Below are 27,753 nucleotides of genomic sequence, written 5' to 3'. Positions count from 1 at the left end.
TTGATATCCATCAATGTAAGAAGTTGATAATATTCAAAACTCAACTCTATTTTACTAATTGCGTCGCGTATTTCCTGGATATGAGATGATCCCTTTAGTGCCAAAGAGTTGAATCTAGATTTTAAATCTGTAAACTCTTTGTGCATATCTTCCAGTTTTGCTTCAATGGTATATTTACAAGTTATGAATCAAGTATAAGCACTAATATGTTTGTGTGTTAATAATATTTTGAGTCAAGATCTGCTGTTTTTTCATATGACAAATTATTCTTCTGCTAATAAATTAGAATTGATTAAATGATTATAATTATTTCAAACAGAACTAGTAGTAGATACGCTATAAATCAAGAATATAAACAAATGGAAAACACATTAGTGCTTATACTTGATTCATAACTTGTAAATATACCATAGATATTATTTTTCTACAATAGCAGTTATTGAGTCAGCCAAATTATCAAGCCTAAGTAATTTTGGCAGATAAACTAGCACACACAGAACAATATGGCAGAAAAAAAAAAAAAAAGAGAAGTTAATCATCCCAATAATACTCAATAGCTATGATAGCTATCGAAATCATCAATGTTCCGAAATTCTGCTCATGAAAATTAGACGATAATAACTAACAGACAGGGCCGTATCTGAGGCAAGGCGACCGCCCTAAGCCCCAAAAAATAAGTACAAAATTTGGGCCCCCAATTTTTTTTTTGGGGTCTATTAAGCCCTTAAAAAGTTGCTTAGTATTTTGTATCAAGTTTGATGTTTGAGAATTGCTCTTCTCCCGTTTGTTTTTGCTCATTCCCGTGCTACATGAGTTAACTCACGCTGAAAAAAATGTCTGATTGACGTTGAAAATACACCTATGTGAGTTAACTCACGTTCGGCTATTTTATGGGCAATTCTAAATGGGAGAAGAACAATTCTCTTGATGTTTATATATATTTATTAGTTAGGTTAGGATCAAAATTGTAGATTCGCCTAGGCCACCAAAACCTCAGAAACAGCCTCGCTAACAGAGCGACCTGCAACTATCTTAACAAGCCAAAGGTGTTTACGAAACACAATGCTTTTGACAACTAATTAGTTCTCTAGCATCTTGAATGGCGTTATGAAGTATTTTATTCGATCAAACAACCACTATTAATGTCGGTTTCTACGCAATTAAATAGACCAAACCTCATCAATATTGTACGAACAACATATTTGTCTTTCAGTTAGGTTTTTTTTTTCTGACGGTTGTGGGCTTGAGTACTTCTTGTGCTCCTTGTAATTTTATTTGGTTTTTCAAATAAGTTCGTACTTCACAATTCAAATAAGCAACCATTTTCAATGTAGTGTGGTTGCTTGCTTATAACAACTTGTCTTTTATAAGAGAATATTTGAAATACTAACCAGAGCCTTTATATCCAAAGTATTATTTTCTTGCTTTATCAGAGTAAAACTGGAGGTATTGTGGTATGGGGATCGGGCAGTTCCATAGTGTTATATCGAGGAATGACATACAAGCCACCTTGCGTAGAATCGTACACAATATGATGCTCAAGTAAGTGTGAAAGAAATGGCTGGACCTGTAGAATCATTTAATTAAGAATCTGCAAAGTATCTGAACGATTTGAGTGAAGAATAATTGATGGAATTGATTGAACTCAACCTTTTATTAGATGAATTGGGTCCGCGCTTCAAAGATTTAATATTGTTAGACCAGTTACCTGCTGTGGTTCCAAGGTACAAAACTTCATTCAAACTTCTTCCATATGAGGTGAATTCTTGTTTATCCAGAAAAAATGACTGTCGTGCGTAGAATTGTTAGAAGAACGGTTGTGCCCTCAAATTTTTCTTTCCAAAAGATTTAATATTGTTTACTTGATGGTCTGGCTAGATTGTACCGAGACCTTAATTTCTTGTAAATGATATTATGATTTCAAACCCATTAAACTTTTCTCTAGTGCACCGATTGAAACAGTAGCATATAGGTAGATGATTAATCAATAAAAATGAGACCTGTCTATCTGCATTTTATCGTTTTTATCTAAAACCACTACATATTCTGACAAGTGATTCTCTTGTCTTTTATCTTTGCTGTTTGCTCGGGCAACAACTGAGTTTAAATTGCTAAAGTTTGCTATGCCCTCGACCTGAAAAGTTAATAGAAAATGCCAAGCACAGACGGGTTGACTGCATAATTCATTTATAACCATGATATATTATCCCAGATGAAAAAGAAAACATATTTTATATCATAAGGCCAACAAGTTTCCTAACCTTCACCTCAACTGGGACTATCGGTGTAAAGTATTAGATGAACTGTAAAAAAAAAACAGCACAGTGGAAAGACATTAAATCCCATCCTAGCTAATAAAATCAATCACAAAGTCTTCTTTCCAATTCATAGGATCGATTCCAAAAGATTTCACCAAAAAAAAAATAAAAAATCCAATGGCACAAGTAAAAATAGGTACGGGTCTTGTTTTGGTTATATTGGTCATGCTATGTGCAGGAGCGCCTATGGCACCATCAAGATGCACGAATGTGTTAGTGAACCTGTCACCATGTCTCGACTACATCACGGGGAAGTCTTCAACACCAACTTCAGGGTGTTGCACACAACTTGCCAATGTTGTGAAATCACAACGCCTATGTCAGGTTCTTGATGGTGCACTTAACCACTGTTATGTAAGTTGCACAAAAGATAAATAAATATCACTATAGAGATATATGTACATTAATGAAATGCAAGTTTACTATGAAACGAGATATATAGATACATTTCTTAAGTGATGGAACATATATTTCTTAATGGCTTTTGTTTATTACTCCTCATAAGTAAGAGATCAAGATTCTATATGAAAGGTTCTACATTTAGTATTATCATGATCTTTCCCAACCAATTTTGACACAAACAATTCTTATCATTGGAGGAGAAAATCATTTTGTTGTTGGAGGACGCAACAATGTCGATACACATCCACTATGTTTGAAGTTTTGGACACGCTATAATTCAAGGATATAACTTGAAAATATACTGGATATTATATATTTAAAAGAGCAGGTACTGATTCAACTATATTATCAAGCTTAAGTAATTTTGGCAAAACGTTAACTAACATGACCTACAATAATCTTACCAATGCAACTAGAAAAAGGCTACAACAATCTAAACCCCTATAGTTATACAGATCCAACAAGCCAAAAGTGTTATAGTGATCAACCAAAAAGGTGTTTCTCAAACACATTGCTTTCGACGACTAATTAGTTCTCTAGCATATTAAACTGTGTCATGAAGTGTTCTTGAATCTGTACATTAGAGCATTCATAACAATCAGATAATAACAATTTGAATGTACAAATCCAAGACATTCATGTATTTACAATGTGTACAATCCCAATAGAAAAAGGCGTCAATAGATTATGAGAAGGGATATTTATAGTCATTTTGCGACAACTTTTGGGACAACTCTCCCTCGTATTCTTAGTCTCTATTGTTATTGTCCAATAAAAATTATCACAATATGAATGTAAGAATATCATTACTCATAAATTATTTCTCATTGCATATTTTCTTCAATCAAGACTACTAAGACGCAATTAAATAGCACCAAACCTCCATCAATATTGTTACAAACAAAATCTATCATTTGTTTGTTAGATTTTTTGCACGTGTTTTTTTAATTTAAATAAAGTATAAACTAAGAAATATAAAGCATGTCGTAAACAATTGGTGACACACAAATATACATAAAAAAACCTATGCAATTTAGCAATCAAAGGTAATTTGGTAAACAGGAAGAAACAAGGCACTTTATTAAAACAACAATGATATTTCAACATCTTATTTTATCTCTTTATCTTTCTTCATATTGCATCACCAACATATTACATATCACATCCCTCTTTTTTTTGGGCACAACTCCAAATCAAAAGTATTTAGGCGCACACATTAATAATAAAATTTAAAAGGGAAATAATTTAGTCCATCACTAAATATCATTTCACTTTTAAATTTTATCATCTATGTGTATGTCCAAATAAATTTTATTTAGGTTTGTGCAAGTTTCTCTATATCTTTCGCAACTTCTTCTCCACAGTGTCGAAAACAAATTGAAACAAGGGCTCTAAATCATCAAATTCACTCTCTCCCTGGAACCGTTCATGATAAGTGATTTGATATTCCTGCAACAATGAGTTGAACATCAATTTATATCCTTTATATCTTTCATACAGATCTTGCAGTTTGTCTTTGAAGCCTATTGGATCAATTCTTAGAGCCTTGGGTTCAGCCATCAATTTACACAACTCATCACGGCATTCCTTCATATTTGCGAAACAGCCCAAAAAACTTTGATGAAGTTTAATCTTCAATTGATAAAGTTTAATCATTGACTCTAGTCTATCAATTTCAGCATGGAGTTCATGGTCTTCTTCCGAGGAATTCAATCTCAATTTAAAATCTATAAATTGTTTATTCAAATTTTCCAATGTTGTTGTGTCACCACCTTCTGTGTCAATTCTTAGAGCCTTCAAATCGTTCATCAGTTTTAAAAACTCATCGCACTTTTCCTTCATTGCCAACACAATTATTATTAGTAAAACAATATTTCACCTTAATACATTATAATGACAATTCAAAAAAATAATAACAATAAAAAGAAATTGAATGAAGGAAGAAAAGGAGACGCATACCATTGGATTTGATGTTGAGATGGGGTTGCAAGGTGAAGTGAAGAGAAAGCTGCTTATGTTTTGCCTTAAGTTGGGCGGCTATATTTAAACAAGGATTGGAACCCTAGTTTTTGTGTTAGAATATTTAGAGATGTCAAGATGGGCTACCAGGTCCGTTTAGGGTCAGCCCTAACAAAATTCGGGCTTTAATGAATTGGGTCAAAAAATCCTATTTAAATATGAGAATTTCTTTTCTACCCTACTAACTTCTCGCGTGTCCTCTAAATTTCTCTATTACCCAGCCGAGGACAAACTCCCAAGCTCGCCAAATCCAACCAACAGAAAACCAAAAAACCTTAAGATGGATAGAAAAAAACTTGATGACCATTAACTACTAAAAACCACCAAAGCAAACCAACACAAAAGCAAAAAACCCCAAAGAGAAGAAACACCACAGAAGAAAGCTAGATCTCCAACAAAAGGTCAGCTATTGAGCGATTCGAACAAGATTGATAAAAAAGATGCTCGGGAATCGAAAAGAAAGAGACGCCATAGGATCTCGTTCCAAGCCACCAGCGAGCTAGCTGGAAAGTCGTAGACAATGCACTGAACATCAGCCACAACTCTGAAGTATAACGGACTAAGATTTTGAGATACAACTATGAAATCTCTAAAGAAGCAATCCAATACCTGACACAAAGAAAACGCCAAATTCCACATATGATGAAGATATCACCTATGCAATACGAAAATTCTCTAGAAAGAACTCCTTGCATCTTGTGTTTCCACTCTTGGATCTTTGCTTGTTAGTAACGTGATAGATTTGGGCATAGGCTATATGAATTTAACATAATGAAAATGCGTTAAGGAACGGCTAAAAGTAAATGTATGGCACACATAGACTTGCAAAAAAAAAAAATAGATATTAACATGAAAATCATAGCAATATGAAGATAAAATAAAAACTAATCCATTCTTTCTAAATTATAAGCACAAAAATCTTATTTTCTTTGTCCCAAAATATAAGCAAAAAAAAATCAATTTTCCTGCTATTAATATGTTTTTTCAAAAAACCCATCTTTTTCAGAGTAAAATTAAATGCAATTTGCATTCCATTTTCTCTCCTTCTTATTTTCTCCATAATCATTAACCAATGAGAATTGTTTTTACTAGGGGTGTTCAAAACCGAACCAACCTAATGGAAAAATCGCAAACCAAATTAACTGAAACCGCAAAAAGTCGCATTTGGTTTGAATGTAATCGGGTCATTTTCTTACTCAACCGCATGGTTTGGTTATGTTTGCGGTTTTCATTTTACCAACTGAACCAAACCAAACCAAACTGCAACATAAGAAAAATATTGATTAAACATATGTCACTTAGACCAATACTCATATAAACTCAATGAATTTTTTTATAAAATGATATATTTTTTCTCTTGTTAAGTTCATTCTTTGCTTTATATTTCAAAAATGTATTTATGTGCTACTTGAACTTTTAGAAAATGATAAAATTTAAGTCTTTTGCATTTATTAGAAAATAAGATTACTTTTTTTCCACGTTTTTAACTTAGTCTATGTTGTTGGAAACATTGTAAAATGAAAATTAAATTGTATTGTTTGAAGAAATTTAAAACATTGTTGAAAATATGATGTATTTCAACTTTTTAACTTGATTTCATGTTGGAAACAAAAAATTATATTGTATCGAAAAAAACCTCACTAATCGATCCAACCCAAACCACATTTGTTTGGTTTGGTTCATATTTTTTTGTATCAAAAAATTATTTTTAAAGTCAACCGAACTAAACCAAATCGCATGTTTTTTTATCTTGCAGTTCGAATGATTTTTACCCTCAAAATTGAACTAAACCGCACCCCGAACACCCTAAATTTTTACATCTTCCCATGAAACTTGTTCCAAACATAACACAAAAAATTATATTTTAGTTTTTTAATAAGTGTGAATCGATGTTTTTTGTTTATAATTAAGATGGCAAAAGTAAATATAAAAAAAGAAAGTTGTTACAAAAATTATCATAAAATAATTGTGCAAATTAAATATCATTTTTCGATTAAATTTGGTCGAACACCATTTGTTTGAGGCAAAATGTAAGGGAGCGGTACAGCTAGTGAGTAGTCACGTGGTTTACCCTTTCTTCCCTTTTTGGAGAATATTCAAGAAAAAATAATGAAGATTATGGTTAATAGCAAAAAGAAGTAAGGTCATAAAGTGGAATTATGGCAATGATGAGTGTGAGTTGACCGTGTGACTCAAGAGAATGAAAGTTACAATTTTGTGTTCAATAATACGATCAAAACATTTCAATAGCAATATCTCGCTTATTTTCCCTTGAATGGTCTTGATTCTTTTTCCTAATTTTTCTTCATTTTGAATTACAGTAGTATTTTATATTCCTATTAATAATTCCCTCTAATTGCTGAATACCAAAAATTGCAATAATTCCCTTGACTCGCCTTTCTATGGCTTCTTTTCTTCTTTGGCAATCCAGATAATTTTGAATCCTTTCTTAACTTGAAGCTTCTCCTCTTTCAAAAAATAAATAAATAAAAGACTGGCGCTAGTCACATCCAAAAAAAACAAGTTACACCTAAATTTATTTAAAATTTTACAATAATACCAAAATTGCCCTCTTCATGTAAATTTCTAAAAACCCATCTTTTATGATCATTTTGAACCCTTACCCCTTTTCATCCACAAATCACCATAGATGTACAACCAAGATTTAAATCAACATCTTTGTTATTGATCTGTACTATATTCATAAAGGTTAGTGAATTTCATGAATTTCATTTTCGATGAGTTTCTATTTGTTTTTTGTTTGTTTTGGTATGAGATATGCTTGTCAATTTGATTTTAAGTGAGAGGTTAGTGTAAATTAAGTTTACGTGTATGTATATAAAAGGGGTTAGTGTAGTTTACGTATGTAGGTTAATGTAAATTCAAGTTTACGTATGTTCAATTTAGGTTAGTGTAAATTCAGTTTACTTACGTTCAATCTAGGTTAATGTAAATTAAGTTTACTTATGTTCAATTTAGGTTAATGTAAATTTAGTTTACGTATGTATATAAGAGGTTAGTGTAAATTCAGTTTACTTACTTTCAATCTAAGTTAATGGAAATTAAGTTTACTTATGTTCAATTTAGGTTAATGTAAATTTAGTTTACGTATGTATATAGTATGTATATAAGAGGTTAGTGTAAATTCAGTTTACTTACTTTCAATCTAAGTTAATGTAAATTAAGTTTACTTATGTTCAATTTAGATTAATGTAAATTTAATTTATGTATAAGAGGTTAGTGTAATTTCAGTTTACAAAGTTTAGTGTAGATTTAGTTTACGTATGTACCTTTAAACTGCGATGGGCTCTGAAACGAAATGGTGGAGATGCGGCGAGCGAGCGAGTTTGATGAGAAAGAGCGATAGCTTTCAAAAACACGGTGTGAGTGTTTGGAAAGAGGAATACATGAATTAGGATGAAATGATTTATTAATTTGAAATTTTTATTTTAATTAAAGGGTATATTAGTCATTTTAGGGTGTAACTTATTTTTTTTGGGGTGTGACTAGCACCAGTCTAAATAAAATTGCAGCTCCTCAAATTATTCTCCTCAAAATAAACTTAATTAATTATATGCTACACTACAAGTAATATTCAAATGCTCTCACACACACTTTTGATATTCTCTTATTTCAAATATAGCACAAACATTTCTTATCATTGGAGGAGAAAATCATTTCCCATTATGTTCGAAGTTTTGGACACTTTCAAGGATATAAGTGCTTATAGTTCATTCATAACTTGTAAATATACCAGATATTATATTTTTACAAGATCAGTTACTGATTCAACTATAAATTATCCCAATAATAATGTTCCAAAACTTTCTATTGATTATCTCTCCTCGCATCTTCTGTGTAGCTATGTGTCGATTCCTATGCAATTAAGTAGCCCCAAACCTCCATCAATATTGTTTCGAACAAAATCTATCATTTGTTTGTTAGATTTATTGCTCGTGTTTTTATTTTAAATAAAGTATAAACTATGGACAGTTAAATTAAGAGAACTAATATAAAGCATGTCGTAAACAATTGATAACACACAAAAACATACATAAAAAAAACTAAGCTCTTTACTGTTTAGTAATCGAATGTAAACAATTCAAGTAAGAAACAAGACACTATTAAAAAGCAATAGCATTCACCGCTGTAATAACAAACTAACCCACAATTTCCCACGTTAAACAAAGCCCAAAAACAATAATAATATATGAATCTTAATTACTTATACGTTTATATTTTCTTGTATTTTCTTAGCCAAGTTGTTGAAAACAAGTTGAAACTTGGGCTCTAAATCATCAATGTTGTCAATTTTGTCACGGGCATCCTCATACAGTTCAGGATGAATGATTTGATATCCATGCATCAAGGAGTTGAAGGACAATTTATATGCTTTATAAAGATCTTGCAGTCTTGCTTCCACACCTCTTGGATCAATTCTTACAGCCTTGGGATTGTCCAGCAATTTACACAAATCATCATCGCAATCCTTAATATTTGCCGAATAGGTGTAAAAACGTTGATATAGTTGAAACTTCACCTGACGAGAAGTTGAATCTTCGACTCTAGTCTATCAATTCCGGCACATATTTCCTGGTATTCTTCAATGACAAATTTTTGTCCAGTCTCATCATTAGTGAATTGAGATCCCTTAAATGTGAAGGAGATAAATCTCAATTTAAAATCTGTACATTGCTTATACAGATCTTCCAATGCTGCTGTGTCACCTACTGTACCAATTTTTATGGCCTTGAAATCCTTCAGCAGCTTTAAAAACTCATTGCACTTTTCCTTCATAGCTAACACAGTTATTATCAAGAAAATAATTCATTTTAGTTCATTGTAACCGGTGGCGGAGCCCTTCATGGGCTGGGGTGGGCCACGGCTCACCCGGAAAAATTTAAAAATCAACGATTATAGGTCTATTTTGCGAGATTTTATGTAATTTTGTGTTGGTTTTATGTTTTGATTGATCCAAATTCCTACAAAGTGGTGTAGTGACCCACCCGAAAATTTAAATAATTCAATTATAGGTCTATTTTGTGAGATTTTATAGAATTTTATGTCGGTTTTAGGTTTTGGTTGATTCAAATTCTCGCAAATTGGTGTAGTGGCCCACCCGAAAAATTTAAATAATTCAATTATAGGTCTAATTTGCGAGACTTTAAACAATTTTTCAATAGTTAATTTTAGTGGCCCACCCTGACATTTTTTTCTGGCTCCGCCACTGATTGTAACAACAGTTAAAATAAATAAATAAAAAGAAGATTGAATGAAGGAGGAAGAGAACAAGCATACCATTGGATTTGATGGAGAGTTGAGTTGCTTGCAGCGGCCGAGGTGAAGTGGAGAGAGAGCTGGGGGCAATATATAAAATGTTTGGAACCCTAGTTTTTTTTTGTTGGAAAATGTGTCAAAACGGGTTATCAAGCTGCTTAGGGCTGGCCCTAACGAGTTTTGGTCTTTATTGGACTAGACCGAAAAGCTCTATTTAAATATGGGCTCTAAAATTACTACTTGATTCCGACACATTACGGGCTAAACGGGCTAGCCCTTATTTATTTATTTTTGAGCAAAATTTATTTTCATTTTTTGAAAACATTATAAAAGTGCCACAAATTTTTTTATAAGCACTATTTTTTATTTATCCAAAATAATATAATAAATAATAAAACAAGAGAGATGAATGTTTTGAAGTGGCGCAACCCCGTTCAAGTTTACCGACATTCATCTTACGATCTTTTCAAGATTTACCATTCATAAAAACTTGAACTTCTATTACTAGAATATTACTAATTACTAGTCTAATAAAACTAAACTCCACCAAATCACTTAAAATGTCATTGGTTAGACCCTTATCACTAATTTAGTGGATTTCATGGCTAATTTGCTATTAAATAATAAGAAAAACCAATATATTATGTCATAAATATAGAAAAATGGTTTATTATACTCTATTATGCCAAAAATATTGAAAAAGATTGTCATCTCTTTTAATCTCCCTAATTTTCATATAAAAAAACATAAGAAGCCACCTCCAAAAGAAAAAGAAAATATTTAATAATATTTTACATATAAAAATAAAAAGTTATTTTATACAAACACTACACAAAGAGCCACCTCCAAAAGGTAACCATAGTATCATCAACTATATCCTCAATCTTCAGGTTTCCTTCCTTGCTTCCGATATTTTTCAAACGCTTCCGGTAATTAGAATTTGAAGAAGCTGATGAGTAGAGATAATAAAAAAGGTTGATAATGTTCTCGGACAAGATCACAGCACACCCTTACCCATCATCCACTTGAAAATATGGTACCAATCCGAACGGACAAAACAACACTTAAAAAACAAATGATCTTCATCTTCTATCTATCTTTCCAGACACCAAACACAATCCTCCAACCTACTCTCGCCAAGAATACCCCCCCGTGAAACAAATTCCATGTGAAATCTCAACTCAAACTCCATCATCCAAGAACCCTAATAAATAATATTCTAAAATTTTAAAATAAAATTATATAATTGTTATATTGAAAAATTATGTTAAAGCAAAATTAGACAGGAAAAAAACAATATGTTTAGTGAATAGAATCAAAGTAAATTCTTGAACAAAAAAAAAAGAATCAAAGTAGATTTTTGTAGGTTGTTGATAGATTTTTGCTTGAAATTGAAAATAAAAATAAATAAATTATATTGATAAAACTAGGTTAAAATAAAATAAGAAATTAATAATGAAAAGATAAATGAGATATTTGGTGATCAAATTAGATATGGAAAGAACCAAGTTGATTCTAATGAAACGATGTTTGCTTGAGTGTGCAGAGAATAAATCCTATAAAGCAAAGTTATGGACTAGTATGTTTGTTTGGTAATTAACATCTACAAAAATAATACTAAAAGTATTCGTAATTAGCATCTTCAATACCCTTCTATTTATTCTTTACAAACATACACAAATGCTTCAGAGTTAACCCAGAAAGCCAATCTACCAACTAGGATTAAATCCTGTTTATAAGTAAGATACCATATGTACAAATCATACAATCATTTTCTCTATAAGAATTAACTTTCAAAATACATAAGAAATATCAAATGAAGAAATTTATTACTAATATCTAGTATTGACTGTGTGAATTTGAGAAGTTGCAATAGCTAGCATTGTTGCTCCTTCAAATTCAGTAAATAATATACTTTATTCAGAAACGCGTATATCCTGCCCCGAAAGTAAAGGTTACAGAAAAGTTAATTAATACTACTATTGTTTTTCTATGTTTGAAAAATCTCATATAACATAAACATTCACCTGTCCAGATTATGTTGCTAAATTCCAAGTGCCGAAACTTGTCGTGACTTCTTCATTTTCAATCTCTGCATCAGTGTAATTAAGTGCTCTCTGTAGCTTCTTTGGATTGAACACCTCAACCTCTGCCATATATGTGGCAGTCACGGGTCTATGGTCTGAAAATTTAAGTTCACTCCTTTTGTAACTCAGTAATCTCATTCCATTTCCATGTGATAGAATACGATCGCACCTGAAAGGTAATTACAAACATTAAAAAGAAAATTCATTTATAAATAATCATGTATAGTATAATCAAGCATACACACAGACACACACAGCAGAATCATTAATACTTCATTTTACTAAGAACAATTTGGTTTATAAGTATGATAAAAAATGGTAAGTTGATACATGAATAAATGCATATAAAAACACAGATTGAAGCAGAATCTCTGTTGAATCAAACTAAAGCATACCATGCTGGTGTACGCCTCGCAACCTTTGGGTCCTCTCCGATGTACTTATCTGAATTGATCTCGTACTTATAGGTGGGTGGGAAGTTTAACTTACCTTCTGACCATCCATCAAAAACACCTTTCTCTAATTCTTTAGCAAGCTGTCATAGTAAGATGTCAATATATACCCTTTTAACTTGAGTTCAAAATCTATATCATGAAATCAAAATGAATAAGGATATAAATATCATGAAACCCTAAACCCTTAAACACGATTGTCTATGTTACAAAATGGATATAAATATCAACATAAAGTTTTATTTACTCGAGTAGTTTTGACATATGTTATTTTCAAGTAATGCTCTTAACTTGTAGTATTTCAATCAATGAATTGCAAGTTTACAATGAAATGATGTCGGTGAATTTATTGAGTGATGGAACATATATTTCTTAATGGATTTTTCTTATTACTCCTCAGAAATAAGACATCAATAATCACATGAATTGTGCTCTAGAGGAAGGTGTTCGTGAGGTACACTTGATAGTATCAAGTTGATACATCTAATGGAATGTTACATTACCTGGTCTCTCTCAACCAATTTTGACCAATGCTTTTTTGAGATAAGATCTCTTGTTTTATCATATGGCAAGCTGATACGGTAATTCAGATCACCAAACCAAATTATTCTTCTGCAAATAAATTAAAATTTGATTAAATGATTATAATTATTTCAAACAGAACTAGTGGATACAAAATTTCAGCAGCCAAGCAGAAACAGAATTTGCATATTAAGTTACTTCATTAGAAGGTTCTAATTAAATCATGTAGAAGGATAAAAATGTTCATGTAAATTCAAGACATTGTTTTTATATATTACCTTAATTTTAATCAAAAGGCATTAACTTATAATTCAAGGAATAAAATTGAACATATTTGATTGTGGTGGTATGTAAAATATGGACTCACTCATGATCCAGGATACTTTTGGGAAGTCCAAAATCAGAAAGTGAATAAAAATGGGTCCTCTGATGTATTTCGCGAACATCGGCATTTCTTTTGATTTCATCTGCTTCCTTTTCACCTGCCGTAAGGTGGGTGCATATAAAGCAAAAAAGTGTCTGATAAATAGACATGCTGACAGATATTGATCCCTGCAAAATATAAATCAAATAAGTTTCTCATCATTTATATCATTTCTCATATGTATTATCATTATGTTAATGACAATGTAATGAACTAAAACTACAAATTCAAGGAAAATTTCGAAGGAAGGGAAAGAGACCTTGTTACCAATATAGCCCATAACACCAACACCAACTGTTGAAACCTTCATGTTCTGAATATGTTTCCGCAGGCTCCTTCGAACCCATACCGTGATGAAAATACCAACCATCTGCTTGCTCACTATCTTCACATACGACGATCTTGTTTTCCTCTTCATCAAAGCTTCAAGATCAATATCAGCCAGTAAATCTATAGCATCTGTTTTTGATTTGAAAGAATCACAGGCTCTAAACGACTTTGTCTTATTAAACGATTTAACCGGTTTAAAAGAAGTTGGTCTCTCCAATACTTTCTGAGGCAACAAATGTAATGGTGGCTCTGGCCAGCTCAAACCAATTCTTTCAGTCCCACTAACCATTCTAGATAGCTTACTAATCTGTTGAGAAGAAGTCGTTTCATTGTTTTCCGATGAATCTTCCTCGCGGAAATGATTTAGCCTATTCAACTTTCTTTGATAAGATAACTGATTCTGTAAATCGTTCTCAGCTATATCAGAAGCATTTGAATCCTTCAAACTAATATTCAGTGCTTCATCTATGATTTGTTTATCTGTGACTCCATCAAATACATTATGTTCTTCACCTAAGGGATGAATCTCCTCACCAATATCACTATCACTTTCTAGTAGAATTTCTTCTTCTATATCTGGTGCATCATCTGATGGTTTAAACTTTGATGGAGATGGAGGATCACTAAAGGATTTTATCTTTGAAGGTTTTGATTGAACTCTATTCAGAGCTTCTCGAATTAAATTTTCCCACTTCGGTACAGGACGAGTATCTACAGCAACAAAAATGTTACTCGTGTTTAAAGGTACAATCTCTTGAAGACTGCAATTGTAAAGTGCAAAGAAACTTTTTAGTCAATAAAATTAACAAAACTCCATGCGTATATTAAAACATAAGTTTAATTTTGATACACAGTCAGTGCAAAAAGTTTTATACTACCGATAAATCAGAAACAATCATACGCATGACTTTAGAATACTAGAAGTAGGTCATAATTAAAGTCAGACGTTTTTCATGATTACGATTGATTGACAGTGTAAAGAATCTTTACACTGAATGTGTATGTGAATCAAATGTATTAAAAGTGATTTCAAAATGAGAAAATTTACACTGAATGTGTATATGCAAGTAGGAAAATGAGAAAATTTAGTGTGAAACTTACCCAAGGACATAGATATCAGCTGGATGGTTAATGTCTAGCCAATCATCAATATCAAAGTCATTAGGTGGAAGTTTTCCTCCAACATTCCATGTCCCAACACATACTCTAATAGAAAAATATACGGCAGAATTCAAATATGAGAGACTTGTGAGAAATAACAAACAATAAACTATGCTTTCGAAGACGAGAGGTTCCTAACCTCAGTTCCTTCTTGTTTATATATTGAGACCTTACAGTCAATGACTTTTGCCTCCTTAAGCCTGGGAGAAATTCTGCAGTTCATTTGAAATTTAGAGGGTGTGTTGATAAACTAATCAAGAAAAGCATATAATGAATTTTTGCAACTGAATTGAGGTTATTGAAACTGCAGCATTAATTATGTGATGAGTTCCTTGTGACAAGGAAGGAAGAAATTTTTCATGCCATGGTTAATCATACATATCTACTATTCTAAAATGCATGCCATTAAACAGAAATCTAATTATTCAGAGTTCATGCTCATATTGCTGCAAAAGTTGAATATGAGGTTCCATTTTTTCGATTTAAATTTAGGGAATCCACAAATTTCCAATGGCCTAATGCAGAAAGAATTGTGAAAACTCACAAGTAACAGTAAATTCCTAGTTTCAAAACTATAATGATGTATCACACCATTATAAAGCTTATACTAGTCTTGAAAGTAAGACAAAACCAATAAAACTTGTCTGTTATCATTTGATGAACTACATTTCATATATGAAAGAAAATAATCACCGTCTGATTCAGCCGGAGCTTCATCCTCTCTGCGGTCCCTAATCCGTGAACGGCTTCCCCACTCTGCACAATACACCCAATTAAAATTGAGACAGATCACAGAAAAAGCCAAACTGAACCAGAGTCATCATTCATTATACACAAGAAATGGTTTCCAAGATCTCAAATCAATCACAATTCTGAATTTTCAGATCATTAGACACAATCCATAATTCTCATTTTCCAAATCTCCAAATGAATAACACACTTAATTACTCAAATCTATCTATCTGCTATTTATATATATCCTAAGAAAAGTCTTCTGCTAATGATAGTGGTATTGGCTTGGGATCTGGGAGTGTGCTCCTCCTCAAGGTTTAGTTTAGCTTCTTCAAAAAAAAAAAAAAAATGACAAAATTTCACACCAATGTTTTATTAATTACAATAGAAACATCCTTAAATAGACTAACCTTCATTGTCTGAATCAGTTTCAGGATCATCCACATCATCATCATCATCAGGGTCAGTGCTGTAATCATCAGACTCCTTTCTTTTAATGTTAAGCCATTTGCGCATGACCATAGTTGCCCATAAATTCTATAAACAAAACCAAAGCCAAAAAATGAATATTTCAGCTCAATTTCACTGCAATTTACCTCAGTTTCCAAATACTCACAAACACGGACTTGCACAAATCAAGTCCCGCATACATTATAGATAAGGTCCAACTAGAATTTATAAGCCGGATTCGTAAGGATGAGTTAGGCCGGTATATCCAGTATAAAAATAAGCCATGCAAGGCGCAACATAGAGAGAGTACCTGTTGTTGCTTGTTGGCTGTGTGCTTCTGCTGCTGCTGCTTCATCACTGTCTGAAATCAGAATGAGAGAATGAAATTTTGAAACTGAAGCAAAAGAAGGAAAGTTCCGACAGTATTTGAAGATGCAAACAAAACAAAAAGTAGTTTGTTTGTCTTATTGTTATGAAGTCTTTTTTTTCCTTGTTTGGAATTTAAATTAATATCTATGAAGTATTTTGAAGATTTCTTGTAAGTTTAGATTTTCTATAATGGATTCACATGCAAATATTTGAATGGACCTGGCAGATATAATAAAATACAAAAATACAATACTCAAATTAATGATTGCGATGTTAATAATTTTTCAATTTTATCAACCACTCTGTTTTATCCTCCAAATTATACTTCTTTGATTAATTTACTGCCAATTAGTGCAAACTAACATGATGATTTAGTCTACTGACATATTATTGCTAATTAGAAGGCAATAAGTGGGTCCATGGCTATAATCACGGATCAAAAGCAAGATACAAATTGTGTTCTTGTTTGATTTTGCATTGATCAAATTTGATTTTTAATTTTATAAAAAAAAAAATGATTTTGAATGGATTGATTATGTGAAATTAATTTTAATTAAAAACTAGTTGAATAAATACATATCGGATTGTAAAATTTACATTTTAAGTAAAAAATTACAAATTATAACTTCATATAATTACATACATCATCAAAAATATGTCAAAATTAAAAGTCATCTGAAATCACTGTATGTCAAAATTACTAAATCAATTAATAATCATAGTTATTTTTGACAAAAATGAATTAATCAAACATAAAAGAAATCTAGACTATATGAAACATGTCATATGGGGCTGGGGGACAAAATTCTAAACACACAAAATTCATATGCAAGGACAAATTAAGGTCGGCAATTAAATACTGACTCAACCTACAGTCCTTTATTTTTTGGTTAAGAATACAGTCTTTTATATATATAGCCTAATTCATTTCCTGCATGTGATTGGTTCCTGTTTTGTATGCCACTTTTCACTACCTTACATTAAAGTACCTTTTTGTACATTATCATCATACATTACAGACGATCTAAAGTCAGTAGGAAATAACAATTAAATCATGTGCATGCATGTCCCCAAACATCTTCAATGAAAGAAAACACTAGGACGTCACAATTATTTATATATGTTATTTAATTATTTTAAAAATACAAATTATTGAATTCCTTTACTCCATATTGTTGATTGTTGAACAACTTGAGTGAGTGTACTGAAATGACAAAGAAAAGGAAACCATTAAGGGGTGATATTGATACGCATAACCTAGAAGAAAGCGTTGATCATGTGTATCACACATCACAACCATTGGACCCCAGCATTCAATGAAGCTACCCCAATTCTGGCCCCTTGCAAAGAAACGGGTTTGGCCGAAGTTCACATGTTCTGTGAAAAATGATATTTATACTACTGATAATTTTTGAACGGAACCGGTGTTCTGCCTAAATAGTGGACAACGATAAAAGTCTCTATTTCATACTCATATATATTATTTATTTTTTTCTTCTTTTTTCTCTTTCTAATATTGTCGATCAAATGATTGTACAAATATTATTACTCTATTGTTAAATTATCTTGACAAAAAAATCAAATGATTAATATCATAAATGAATACGTTTGTCCCTGCCTAAATTTTCACTCCGTCAATTTCACCTTTATAAACATCTATAGAATGATGTCATCATCATGATGGAGGTTTAGACCAAAATCACAGTTAGAATCTTGTGTTGGTTTGCAAGTGTAGTTATATGTCCCACATCGAATAAAATAGTAATAGTAAATGTTGAACACCTTATAAGTAAGATGACCCATAAACCCATTGTCTTAAGATTTTGGGTAAGAGTGTGGTGTCTCTCTTGTTTATGTGTTGTTCCATGCATTTTATTCCAACATCTAAATTATCACCAAAGAACCAGTAACAAATATTCTTCATTTTTTATTGAAAGTCAACGCGCGAGACTTGACGGATAGACTAAATTGATTGAATATTATAAAATCCAGGGGCGTTCTAGCTATTTTGATTAATCCCAAAATTGAACAAGAACCGAATAGATAAATCAAATCAAACAAATCTTAATATTCTTGGGGCTTTAGTTAATTGTACTAATATAGAAATTTTGTGTTGTAAAGTGGTAAAAAGTGATATATTTAACTTTTTAAAAGTCAAAAAATATTCTATTTTTTACTTTCTTAACTAGTGTCTCATGGCCCTAGTTAGCATGATCTTTTTTTATATCTTTCCGATTCATAGGATATGATAGTTTATCATATTAGACCATCTGCAACAGTAGATCTTATTTTCATAAGACTCTGTACCTAATAGGTACTACCATTGAGGAGAAATTATTTTGGGTATCTAATGGGTTGAACCGTCGAAGGTCTCAACCAAGACTTTCCTTTATATGCGAGACTTATATATTTTAATATTAAAAAATGAAATGTAATAATAAATAGTTATTGATAGAAGACTAGTGAATCTCGTTTAAAAAATTTGGTTGAAATACTAGATTGAAGATGATGAAATCTATTAGATACTACCATTAAAAAATTATATAAATAATGCGTAGGAGTATGACTCGTTTAAGCACTCAACAATAAATTTATCCATCGCGGATGTTGTTATAATTCTCATGTTTACCAAACGGACTCTAAATATCATAAATTGAAATGATATTTTTAGACAGCACAAGGTTCAAACATGAATGCATGTGACGGTGATATGACATAGACAGTGTTCCCCAAATAAAAATGGACATGTCATTTTTCTTATATACAAAAATACAAGAAGAAGTCTGTCTTTCTTTCTCTTTCAAAAAAGTTTGTCTTTCTCTTTTGCTTTGGTACAAAGCGTAGGCATTCTTTACTAAACACAATATAAATTAGTTAATAGTTTGTTTTTAAAAAAAAAATTAAATTAACTCATCTAAATTGACATTAAAGAAAATCAAATGTCAAACTTTAAAGAAGATTATACTTCAAGATTCTAAGTCAACACCACCAACCTAATCCAAATGGATTGGCAGCTAATAGTTTGTTAAAAATTGATTGTGATTGTGATTGTGTTTGTGTTTGTTGTAAAAAAATGATTGAGGAACATAACAATACACGACAGGCTTATCTATTCTCACATCAATGTGGCGAAATATCTAACCATGTAAGCTGTAAAGAAAATATTCACATCTTTAATGTCGGTGATGGATAGATAAGAGCAATAGAGCATCCACGGTTGAAATCTAAATGGATTTTTAGTGGCTGGGATTTGAATCCGAACCTTTCATGTATTATGCATTGCCTCAACCAACTGAGTTTAGCTCACGAAAACAAAATCTAAATGATTTTGTTTTTATATACAATACTGATTTATTTATATTTGTACAATATAAATGTGAAAGATTAGAGAATTTAGGATTTAAATTCCAACTTATATATAGTAAATGTCCATAAAATTATCAATCGAACGGTACGAGGTTTACATCATCACTAATTTAACACATTAAATTTACTAAATGGGTTGTAGCAATATTTTGTTTACAAAGATAATGTTTTATTTTATATCATTATATTTTAACAAATTTATCTATTTTAATATTTTTATGTAATAGGTCTTGTAAAAATTAAAATTCCACAACCGAAATGTATATATTTAATTTGATGATAAATAGATGAAATATATATCATTATGAAAACTATAAGTATTCCTTCAATACGTCATAACTATCTAAAATTTGATCACAACATAGATAAATTATGATCATGAATTTTGTATAAAAAATTGAACATTATTACCTTTTATAGTAGCCATGTTGTTTATTTAATGGAGATTTTTATTTAGTGATATGATGTTCCACTTAAACATATATTTCCACTCATAAAGTGGAGGCTCCCTAAAGTAAACACTATAAATAAAATCCAATTATAAATCTCGTAACGAACTTTAATTGATCGAGAAAGTCCAACCCATTTAAACCTATAATGTTCATTTCTATTAGATAGACAAAACCAAATAGTACCTTTTTTTGGTAGATACCAAATAGTATCTTTTATCTCTATTTTTTTTAGATAGACGAAATGACAAAGCTATTATAAACTTACATATATAAGTGGATGTACTGGAGTTCGAATCCCGATCATAACATCCGACCTAATAATTTCGGCATTTCTTGTTCAAAAAAAACAATCTCGACATTTTACCAGTTAAGCTAGAACTTCTGAATTCTCAATTCCTTATTTTATCGGTTTAACTTCAATACGATTAGTATATGTTTCCGTCCACAACAAAAATCTAGTATATACTCTTTGGAAATAAATAAAAAATATAGTATATGTTTTCCATTAAGTCTGGCTAGCTAGTATCCTTTAGGGCTTTTGCACTTTATCATTTTTCTATACGCATCTTATTTCTTGAAATCTTTTCCAATTATATTTATCATTAGTGTCCATCTGTCCGTTCTTCTTATCACGTTAATTCATATAAATTTATGAACGGTAATTTTATGAAATTTGGATTAAAATTATTTTGATTTTGATAAAAAGTATATGTATAGATAATAGACATTTTGTACTTTAATACTATAACAAAATATACTTATTTTTTTCAATGATACCAACAATATAACAAATATAATATCTTTTAACAAAAAATAACAAATATAATATCAATTCTTACTTATTCAAAAATATATATAAATTTTTATCTTTTTGAATGACACTAATAAAATAACTCGAATTTGCTTAAGGTTATAATTGGAAGGAGAAAAAATCATCTCAAAACAGTCTACTTTTTTTACATATAGTATTTTTTTGTGATGGCTGGGGTTTAAACCCGGACCTTGTATATAATATGCATTGTCCCTGCTAATTAAGTTAAGCTCACGAGAACGTATAGATATATGATACTCTCCTTCATAATGAGATTTATAAAATATATATATATATATATATATATATATATATATATATTATATGAGATTCTTTTTTTACAAATAGATTTGGGATATTTTCATAATTGGTTATACTTACAATTTGTTGGGTGAGATAAATTTAGATTTTTCTCATCTAGATTGGATAATTAATAAGGATTTAGGTTTAATTTGTCTATTTGGTACAATAATTTCTCTTAATTTATATGTTTAAGAATATAAAACAATGGAGTGAAATTATTTCTATATTTTTTTAGATGTCATTTTTTCACTATATGAGAATTGATCATTATTTGAAAAGACTCAAATTCATTAATTCATTTCATAAGTTCGTTTCAAATGTTTTTCCAAGTGTTTGTTAGCATATTCATTCACCCTTGAGACCCTCAAATATTTAGAGAAGGTTTCTTCCCTTATTCTTTTTTTTTAATTTTCTTTTTGAAGGATTCTCTTACTCTATTTAGATCTTAACCATAAATAAAGGGTTTCCCTTAATCTTTTTGAAGTTCCTCTTATACTGGAGTAACATCTTAACCATAAATTTTCTTGTCTTATTGAGAAGAGGAAACGTGAAATTATAAAGTTTGAGATCTTATTTCTTAATCAAGCAAACAAAATAAATAAATAAATTATAGAGAAGAGGAGTACAAGAGAGAGAGAGAGAGTGAGAGAAAAAAAAGATGATAAGAAGAAAATTAATGATAAGTATACTGATATGAGATTAATTACCAGATATATGTTTCTTCGTCAGCTGCTGCAACCGTTGCTTGCAGGGACACTTGATTTTGTAGCTATAATAAGAAGGTATGACAGTACTCTCAGTGGCCTATTCATCATATACTTCATGTAGAATTTGATATAAATAGCCATGAGGAAAGGGATTGAAGAAGCACCTTTCTATCATTTTATTCTACTTAACTGTTATGCTACACGTGGCTTTTGTATGTACACTATGAGTACTCTATGATTGCTAAAATATCAATGGAATTAATGTTAAAAGTAAAATATACTTAAAGAGTTTTGCTAATGTGTGTTTCTGAGGTACTCTTTAAGAATTATAAATGATAATTATTCATTGAAAAGTTAAATACTTCAATTTTCAACTTATTAAATATGTAAACATCGATAATACTCGTTGGTATTTCTTTAAAATTTAAACACTAATCTTGTGTTTGATCCGAAGGAGTTGAGATTTTGAAGAAGTATTATCTAAACGATTTACGTATCACGATTTTGCCGCTAACAAATTAATGTAAGTATTTCTTTTTTTTTTTAAACAAACAAAATTAACTTGTAAAAAAATTTGTTTTGAAGAATATAATTTGATTTTTAGGTGAAACAAATTTTAGTCGGACTTATTTTTCAATCAAACTTTGGATTATTAATGTCTTTCGTCTAAGAATCAAAAGATCAACAAAAAAAAAAAAGTGATTTTTCGTTCTGAATGACAATGGTATAGAAAATTTGAATTCGGACAAACTTCTTTGAAACGCAGGTGTATAGCTAACCAAGCTTTTCACGTGTGTATATATGGTTGTTATGCTTCTACTAATCTTGTCAACTTTATTTTGTCTCAAACATACATGTTTATTACGCTTTACTTACTTTGGTCAAGTTGTATTATCAAATCGAATTTTTGATACTATTGGTGTACCTATTGTGCCTTAGCTAAGTTTTCCATGTGAGGAAACAGTTTTGCTTTAGTATTGGATCCAAAAAAGTGGATGGAAATCGTTGAACCTGGGATGTTAATTTGAGGGTTATAATTGAAGAAAAAATTATTTAGAATGTCAATGTCGCAGTTTAAACTTTAAACCCTGAATTCATATTCATATTGCAATTTACTTTTATTATTATGACCGACTAGTGGTAATTAGCAATGGTTTTATATATTATTAGCTGATGTTCCCTTAAGTTAAAATATTCCATTATTTAATCCTTTTGTTACACCACAGAATGTGATAGGTATTTGAGAAATCCAAAATCATTGACTTTTTCACATGTCATGTTCAAGAATTGTAGTACGATTTTGATTAATTATTATCAGAGCCTTTTGTGACATGAATCTACACTCTTACTACGTATATATAATAAGTCTAAGTGAGTTAAGTTGTATGATTTGCGACACTTGTCAACAACAAAAAACTCATTTTTGACATCTTCCTACATAAAATATAGTGTGTTCCGCAATATACGCCAACTCCTGCTTCATGGTGAGGTGTTGATCATTGTTGTGTTTGTTATACGTAGATGCAAACAAACAATAATTATGATTTAATATATAGATTTTGCCCAAAACAATAATGACCAATACCAGAGCATAATATTGTACTAGTTATTATTATAATAAGTCATATTATTTATTACCTTATTCAAAGTCTTTGATAGAACTACATTTGTTTAAAGTATTCTATCAACTTCAATTTGCCACGTCTGATCATGTTTGCTGACATAGTCTTGGTGTGTTTGTGTGTGTATGTATATGTATATGTATATGTGTGTGTGTACATAAATCCTAAAATTTTGTTTGGTTTATGATTCAAGGTATATTTGTAATTGTTACATAAACAAACATCTAACTATCCTCCTATGAAAAGAAAAAAAATCTAACAATCCACAAAATTACATGAGAAATTCATATTCCGGCCAAATTGTAACAACATTCAAATGATGAATGAAACTGACGTTAACTTATATGCGCTGATGTGACTAAGAATTTGTGTTTACTTGATGATTGATGATGGAACCAAAAGATGTGTAGAAGGTGAAGAGGTTGTTGTCAAATGTCAAGGTAATTTAGTACATGCAACATGAACTATTGTAAAAAAAAATAAAAAAATAAAAAAATAAAAAAAACAGGGATTAAAATTGATATCAGAAAATTTAGAGGGATCAAAGTTTGAAAAATATATATACATTTCCACAGTTTTGAATTGCTTGTAATACTTGAATTTCACAAAAGTTTGGTTCGTCGCAAATATAGCAATTCATCTTAGTAGGTCGGGGTGCGACGGCAATGCCTGTAGGGGGCCCAAATATAGAAATAATTGGGGTTCATATAGCAATTCATCTTAGTAGGTTCAGATTAAAATCCTTATCTCGGCCCAACTTGTAAAAAATAGAAAAACAAAACCTTTTATGCAATTGGAAAGCCCCAATTAAAGAGAAAAAAAAATACTATTACTCTTCCCACCCACTACCTTCCCGTGTGTCCCATAAAATTTCCAAAAATGTCCATGGATTTTTTAATTATAAAATCCGAAAACATTCAAAGTGCGTTCAGATTTATAATCTGAAATATGCTTGTGTATAAGGAGCAATCAAAATATCTCTTTCATTTCAGCAATTTGGAATTTTGCTTTTAAAATCAAAGTAAAAAATATAAAACTTGTCAAATAAAATCATAAAAATATAAAGATACCACCAAATAATTCTAAAAATCAAATAAAACTAATGCGAATACATTCGAATTTTTATGAGAATATGAAAAATAAAAAATAAAAAAAAAGGATCTAAACGATGGAATTTTAGATTTTGAGGGGTGGTGTCTCGTAAGAAGTATAACACTCATATTTCTATTAAAGCAATTAAACGTCCGAATAATACATTTATTCAAGAAATAGAGGTTACGCCACATTCAAAATTCAAAAACCAATAAACATGTATATAAACTTCAACAGTTGCAGCGGAATATAAACTAGAGTAATCAAAATATGTACATGTCATGAATCAATAAATTACATCACATAGATGCATCTCAAAAATCCCAAACAAAACAAATCCAAAAATAACCTAATCTAGACCGACACGACAAGCCTAGATCAGAGTCGACTCAACACCGATACCGGAGAAAGCTCCCGGTATCACCAAGCACAAACTCACCAAGCACTACTCCTGCACAACGTCTACCCATCCATACAGACAGGTAGGCGGTTAAAACCACTGTGGGTAAGTATTACATTATCATAATCCAAATAACAGTTATCATGAATAATCAATTAACAACCTGCATTTGATCAATAATAATCACATATAAATACTTACATCACACCCCGATATCTCACATCAATATTCATCAATCATATGAACAATTATCAATTCACAAATATTCATTCACAATCACCAATTACATTCATCATGAATAATCATTAATCACATTTCATGAACAATCACATATATCAAATAAGACTCATGTCATGATATGCACTTACTGACACATAAATGCATGTGGTACCAAATCTCCAAAAGGTCGTCACCTCTGATGGAACAACTCAACATCGTATGTAAGGGTCCACCCCTGCCTTACATAATCTCCGAAGTAAAAGAGCTCAACCCTTTTACAACTACACGACTATGATGCATAGACATGTAACAAGACTCGATAATGCGACAACAATCACAATTTTCTCCACAATGTATAGGACAACACCCAATTATATTGTTCATCTCCACATCATTTGCATTATCAAGAAAACATGCTCATTCACAATTAAATCATAGTATTCATCATCACATATCAACATGATTATCAATAATCAACAATGTCATTCAACATCAACTATCACATATAGTCTCACCAATTCAACATTCCTTATATTCTAGTAAGATAGCATACACATCTCATGATAAACATCATATCCAATACAATCATTCATTCATACAACTTCACTTAGTCATACAAGAATAATCACAACCATTTCTAAGGTAATTGACTCAAGAAAACATCTCTGATTAAAACCCATATCAAGTTTAGAAAAGTTTCACGGCTCAAAGAAAAAGTTATGATAAGTTTTCACAAAAATCCACATGACCCATGTGTAGTAATTTGATCATAACTCAAGTTATAAAAATCATTTGGACGTCAAACCAAAGCCATTAGAAAGCTAACTTAATTACCTAAAACTTTGATGTTTACACCAAAATCCAATTCAAAGCGGAAAGGGGTGAAAAATAGTGAAATATGAAGGATCTGATTCATAAAAATCGTGTCACGTTTTTCTGGAAATCGTGACACGTTTTTATGTCCAAAACCATTGAACGTTCTACCAAGAAATCGTGGCACGATGGCAAAATCGTGGCACGATATTGACAGTATCGTGTCCAAAATCAGCTTTTCCAAAAAGTGCGTTTTTCACCATTTCGCGCGTAAAATTCAAACCGCTAATCGGATTTTGATGTCGTTTTCACCTACACGCTCCTGACACTTGACTCTAACATAATCTACAAAATTTTCATGTTTCAACCATCCCAAAAGTCATCTTCCAAAACCTCACATAATCACTTATTGACGAAAACGCTTAAACATCGATATTTCACACGAAAAACTCGTTTTCTCCCAAACGACTCAACTAACATAACCACAACATGAAAACAGAAATTCTCCTAGGTTCAATTCATCCAACAATAACAAAATTTCAGTCAACAACCATATATATATCAAAGTTCATTTTGGTCCTTCACATGAACACTTAACTCAACTTCACCAATTGCACAAAACCACCAACAACAATCCATTTCTCAACAACAAATTATGAATCATGCAAACTCAAGCCATTATCATCATCAACTATATGACTAAACAACAACAACAACCATTGATCATGAAACATATCACAATTCATCAACAACCATGCATAATTCACCAACTGAGCATACTTTACAAACTACCCATTTTCATACATCATGAACTTGCAATTTCGTCATCAACAATTCATTTAACATCAAATTAACATATTCAAACATATCTCTACCACATAAACATGAATTTCAAAGATTGGGTTCATGATAATTACTTATTCTCATAATCAATTATGCATAGAACAAGAGAAAAAGAATTAACTAAATGATTATGATAAAAACTAACCCCCTTACCTTAATTATCTCCAACTATTAGCTCTAGCTTCACTTTTGCTCCTATAATTCTTCAAACTCTTGAATTCTTCAAGTTCCTCTTCTCTCTAACCCTTGTTCTTCTCTTCTCCCACTTTCTTTCTCTACCTCTCTCTAGAAAATATCTTATGAAATGAATGAAGTGATATTTTCCTAAGACAACTCCTTAGGTATGACCCTTAATGGGCTTAACCTAGTTTCTAGTGGGCTTAACCCATTTATATTCAAACCAAAAATATTTCTACACTTCAAATGATATTTAACTAATAACGGTAAAATGTCACTAACGGTCACTAAACGGTAAAATCTCAATTTACCCTAGTAACTTAATGAAATAACTATTCTCACTAATCACTAAAAGTAATTCTCACCAAAAATTATGATTTTACCCGTCCTCACCAAAATACCCTT

The 27,753-nt window shown here is 30.9% G+C and overlaps 2 protein-coding genes across 5 annotated transcripts; both read right to left on the bottom strand.

Moving 5' to 3' along the window:
* Nucleotides 1–2,431: 2,431 nt before the first annotated feature.
* On the bottom strand, nucleotides 2,432–22,333 carry LOC11419429 (type IV inositol polyphosphate 5-phosphatase 3). Of its 4 annotated transcripts, XM_039829898.1 has the most exons (12): nucleotides 22,183–22,333; nucleotides 16,485–16,535; nucleotides 16,135–16,261; nucleotides 15,686–15,748; nucleotides 15,132–15,204; nucleotides 14,933–15,037; nucleotides 13,761–14,592; nucleotides 13,445–13,629; nucleotides 13,059–13,167; nucleotides 12,499–12,638; nucleotides 12,044–12,272; nucleotides 11,589–11,953 (listed from the first exon to the last, which is right to left on the bottom strand). In XM_039829898.1, exons 2-11 carry the CDS (start codon nucleotides 16,527–16,529, stop codon nucleotides 12,053–12,055), a joined length of 1,899 nt encoding a protein of 632 aa, XP_039685832.1. In that variant the 5' UTR covers nucleotides 16,530–16,535; nucleotides 22,183–22,333; the 3' UTR covers nucleotides 11,589–11,953; nucleotides 12,044–12,052. The 4 variants fall into 4 exon arrangements, with proteins under 4 accessions (XP_039685834.1, XP_039685833.1, XP_039685832.1 ...); XM_039829900.1 differs by lacking the exons at nucleotides 11,589–11,953; nucleotides 22,183–22,333 and adding an exon at nucleotides 2,432–2,665 and having other exon boundaries at nucleotides 16,485–16,750; XM_039829899.1 differs by lacking the exons at nucleotides 11,589–11,953; nucleotides 22,183–22,333 and adding an exon at nucleotides 10,853–11,220 and having other exon boundaries at nucleotides 16,485–16,750.
* Nucleotides 3,803–4,757, bottom strand: LOC112419182 (uncharacterized). The gene is made up of 2 exons (XM_024776312.2): nucleotides 4,680–4,757; nucleotides 3,803–4,556 (listed from the first exon to the last, which is right to left on the bottom strand). Exons 1-2 carry the CDS (start codon nucleotides 4,680–4,682, stop codon nucleotides 4,056–4,058), a joined length of 504 nt encoding a protein of 167 aa, XP_024632080.1. The 5' UTR covers nucleotides 4,683–4,757; the 3' UTR covers nucleotides 3,803–4,055.
* Nucleotides 22,334–27,753: the final 5,420 nt, after the last annotated feature.

Source organism: Medicago truncatula, chromosome 1, assembly GCF_003473485.1.
Source record: "Medicago truncatula cultivar Jemalong A17 chromosome 1, MtrunA17r5.0-ANR, whole genome shotgun sequence".
Taxonomy (NCBI): Eukaryota; Viridiplantae; Streptophyta; class Magnoliopsida; order Fabales; family Fabaceae; genus Medicago; species Medicago truncatula.
This window is presented reverse-complemented; position numbering and strand designations above follow the sequence as displayed.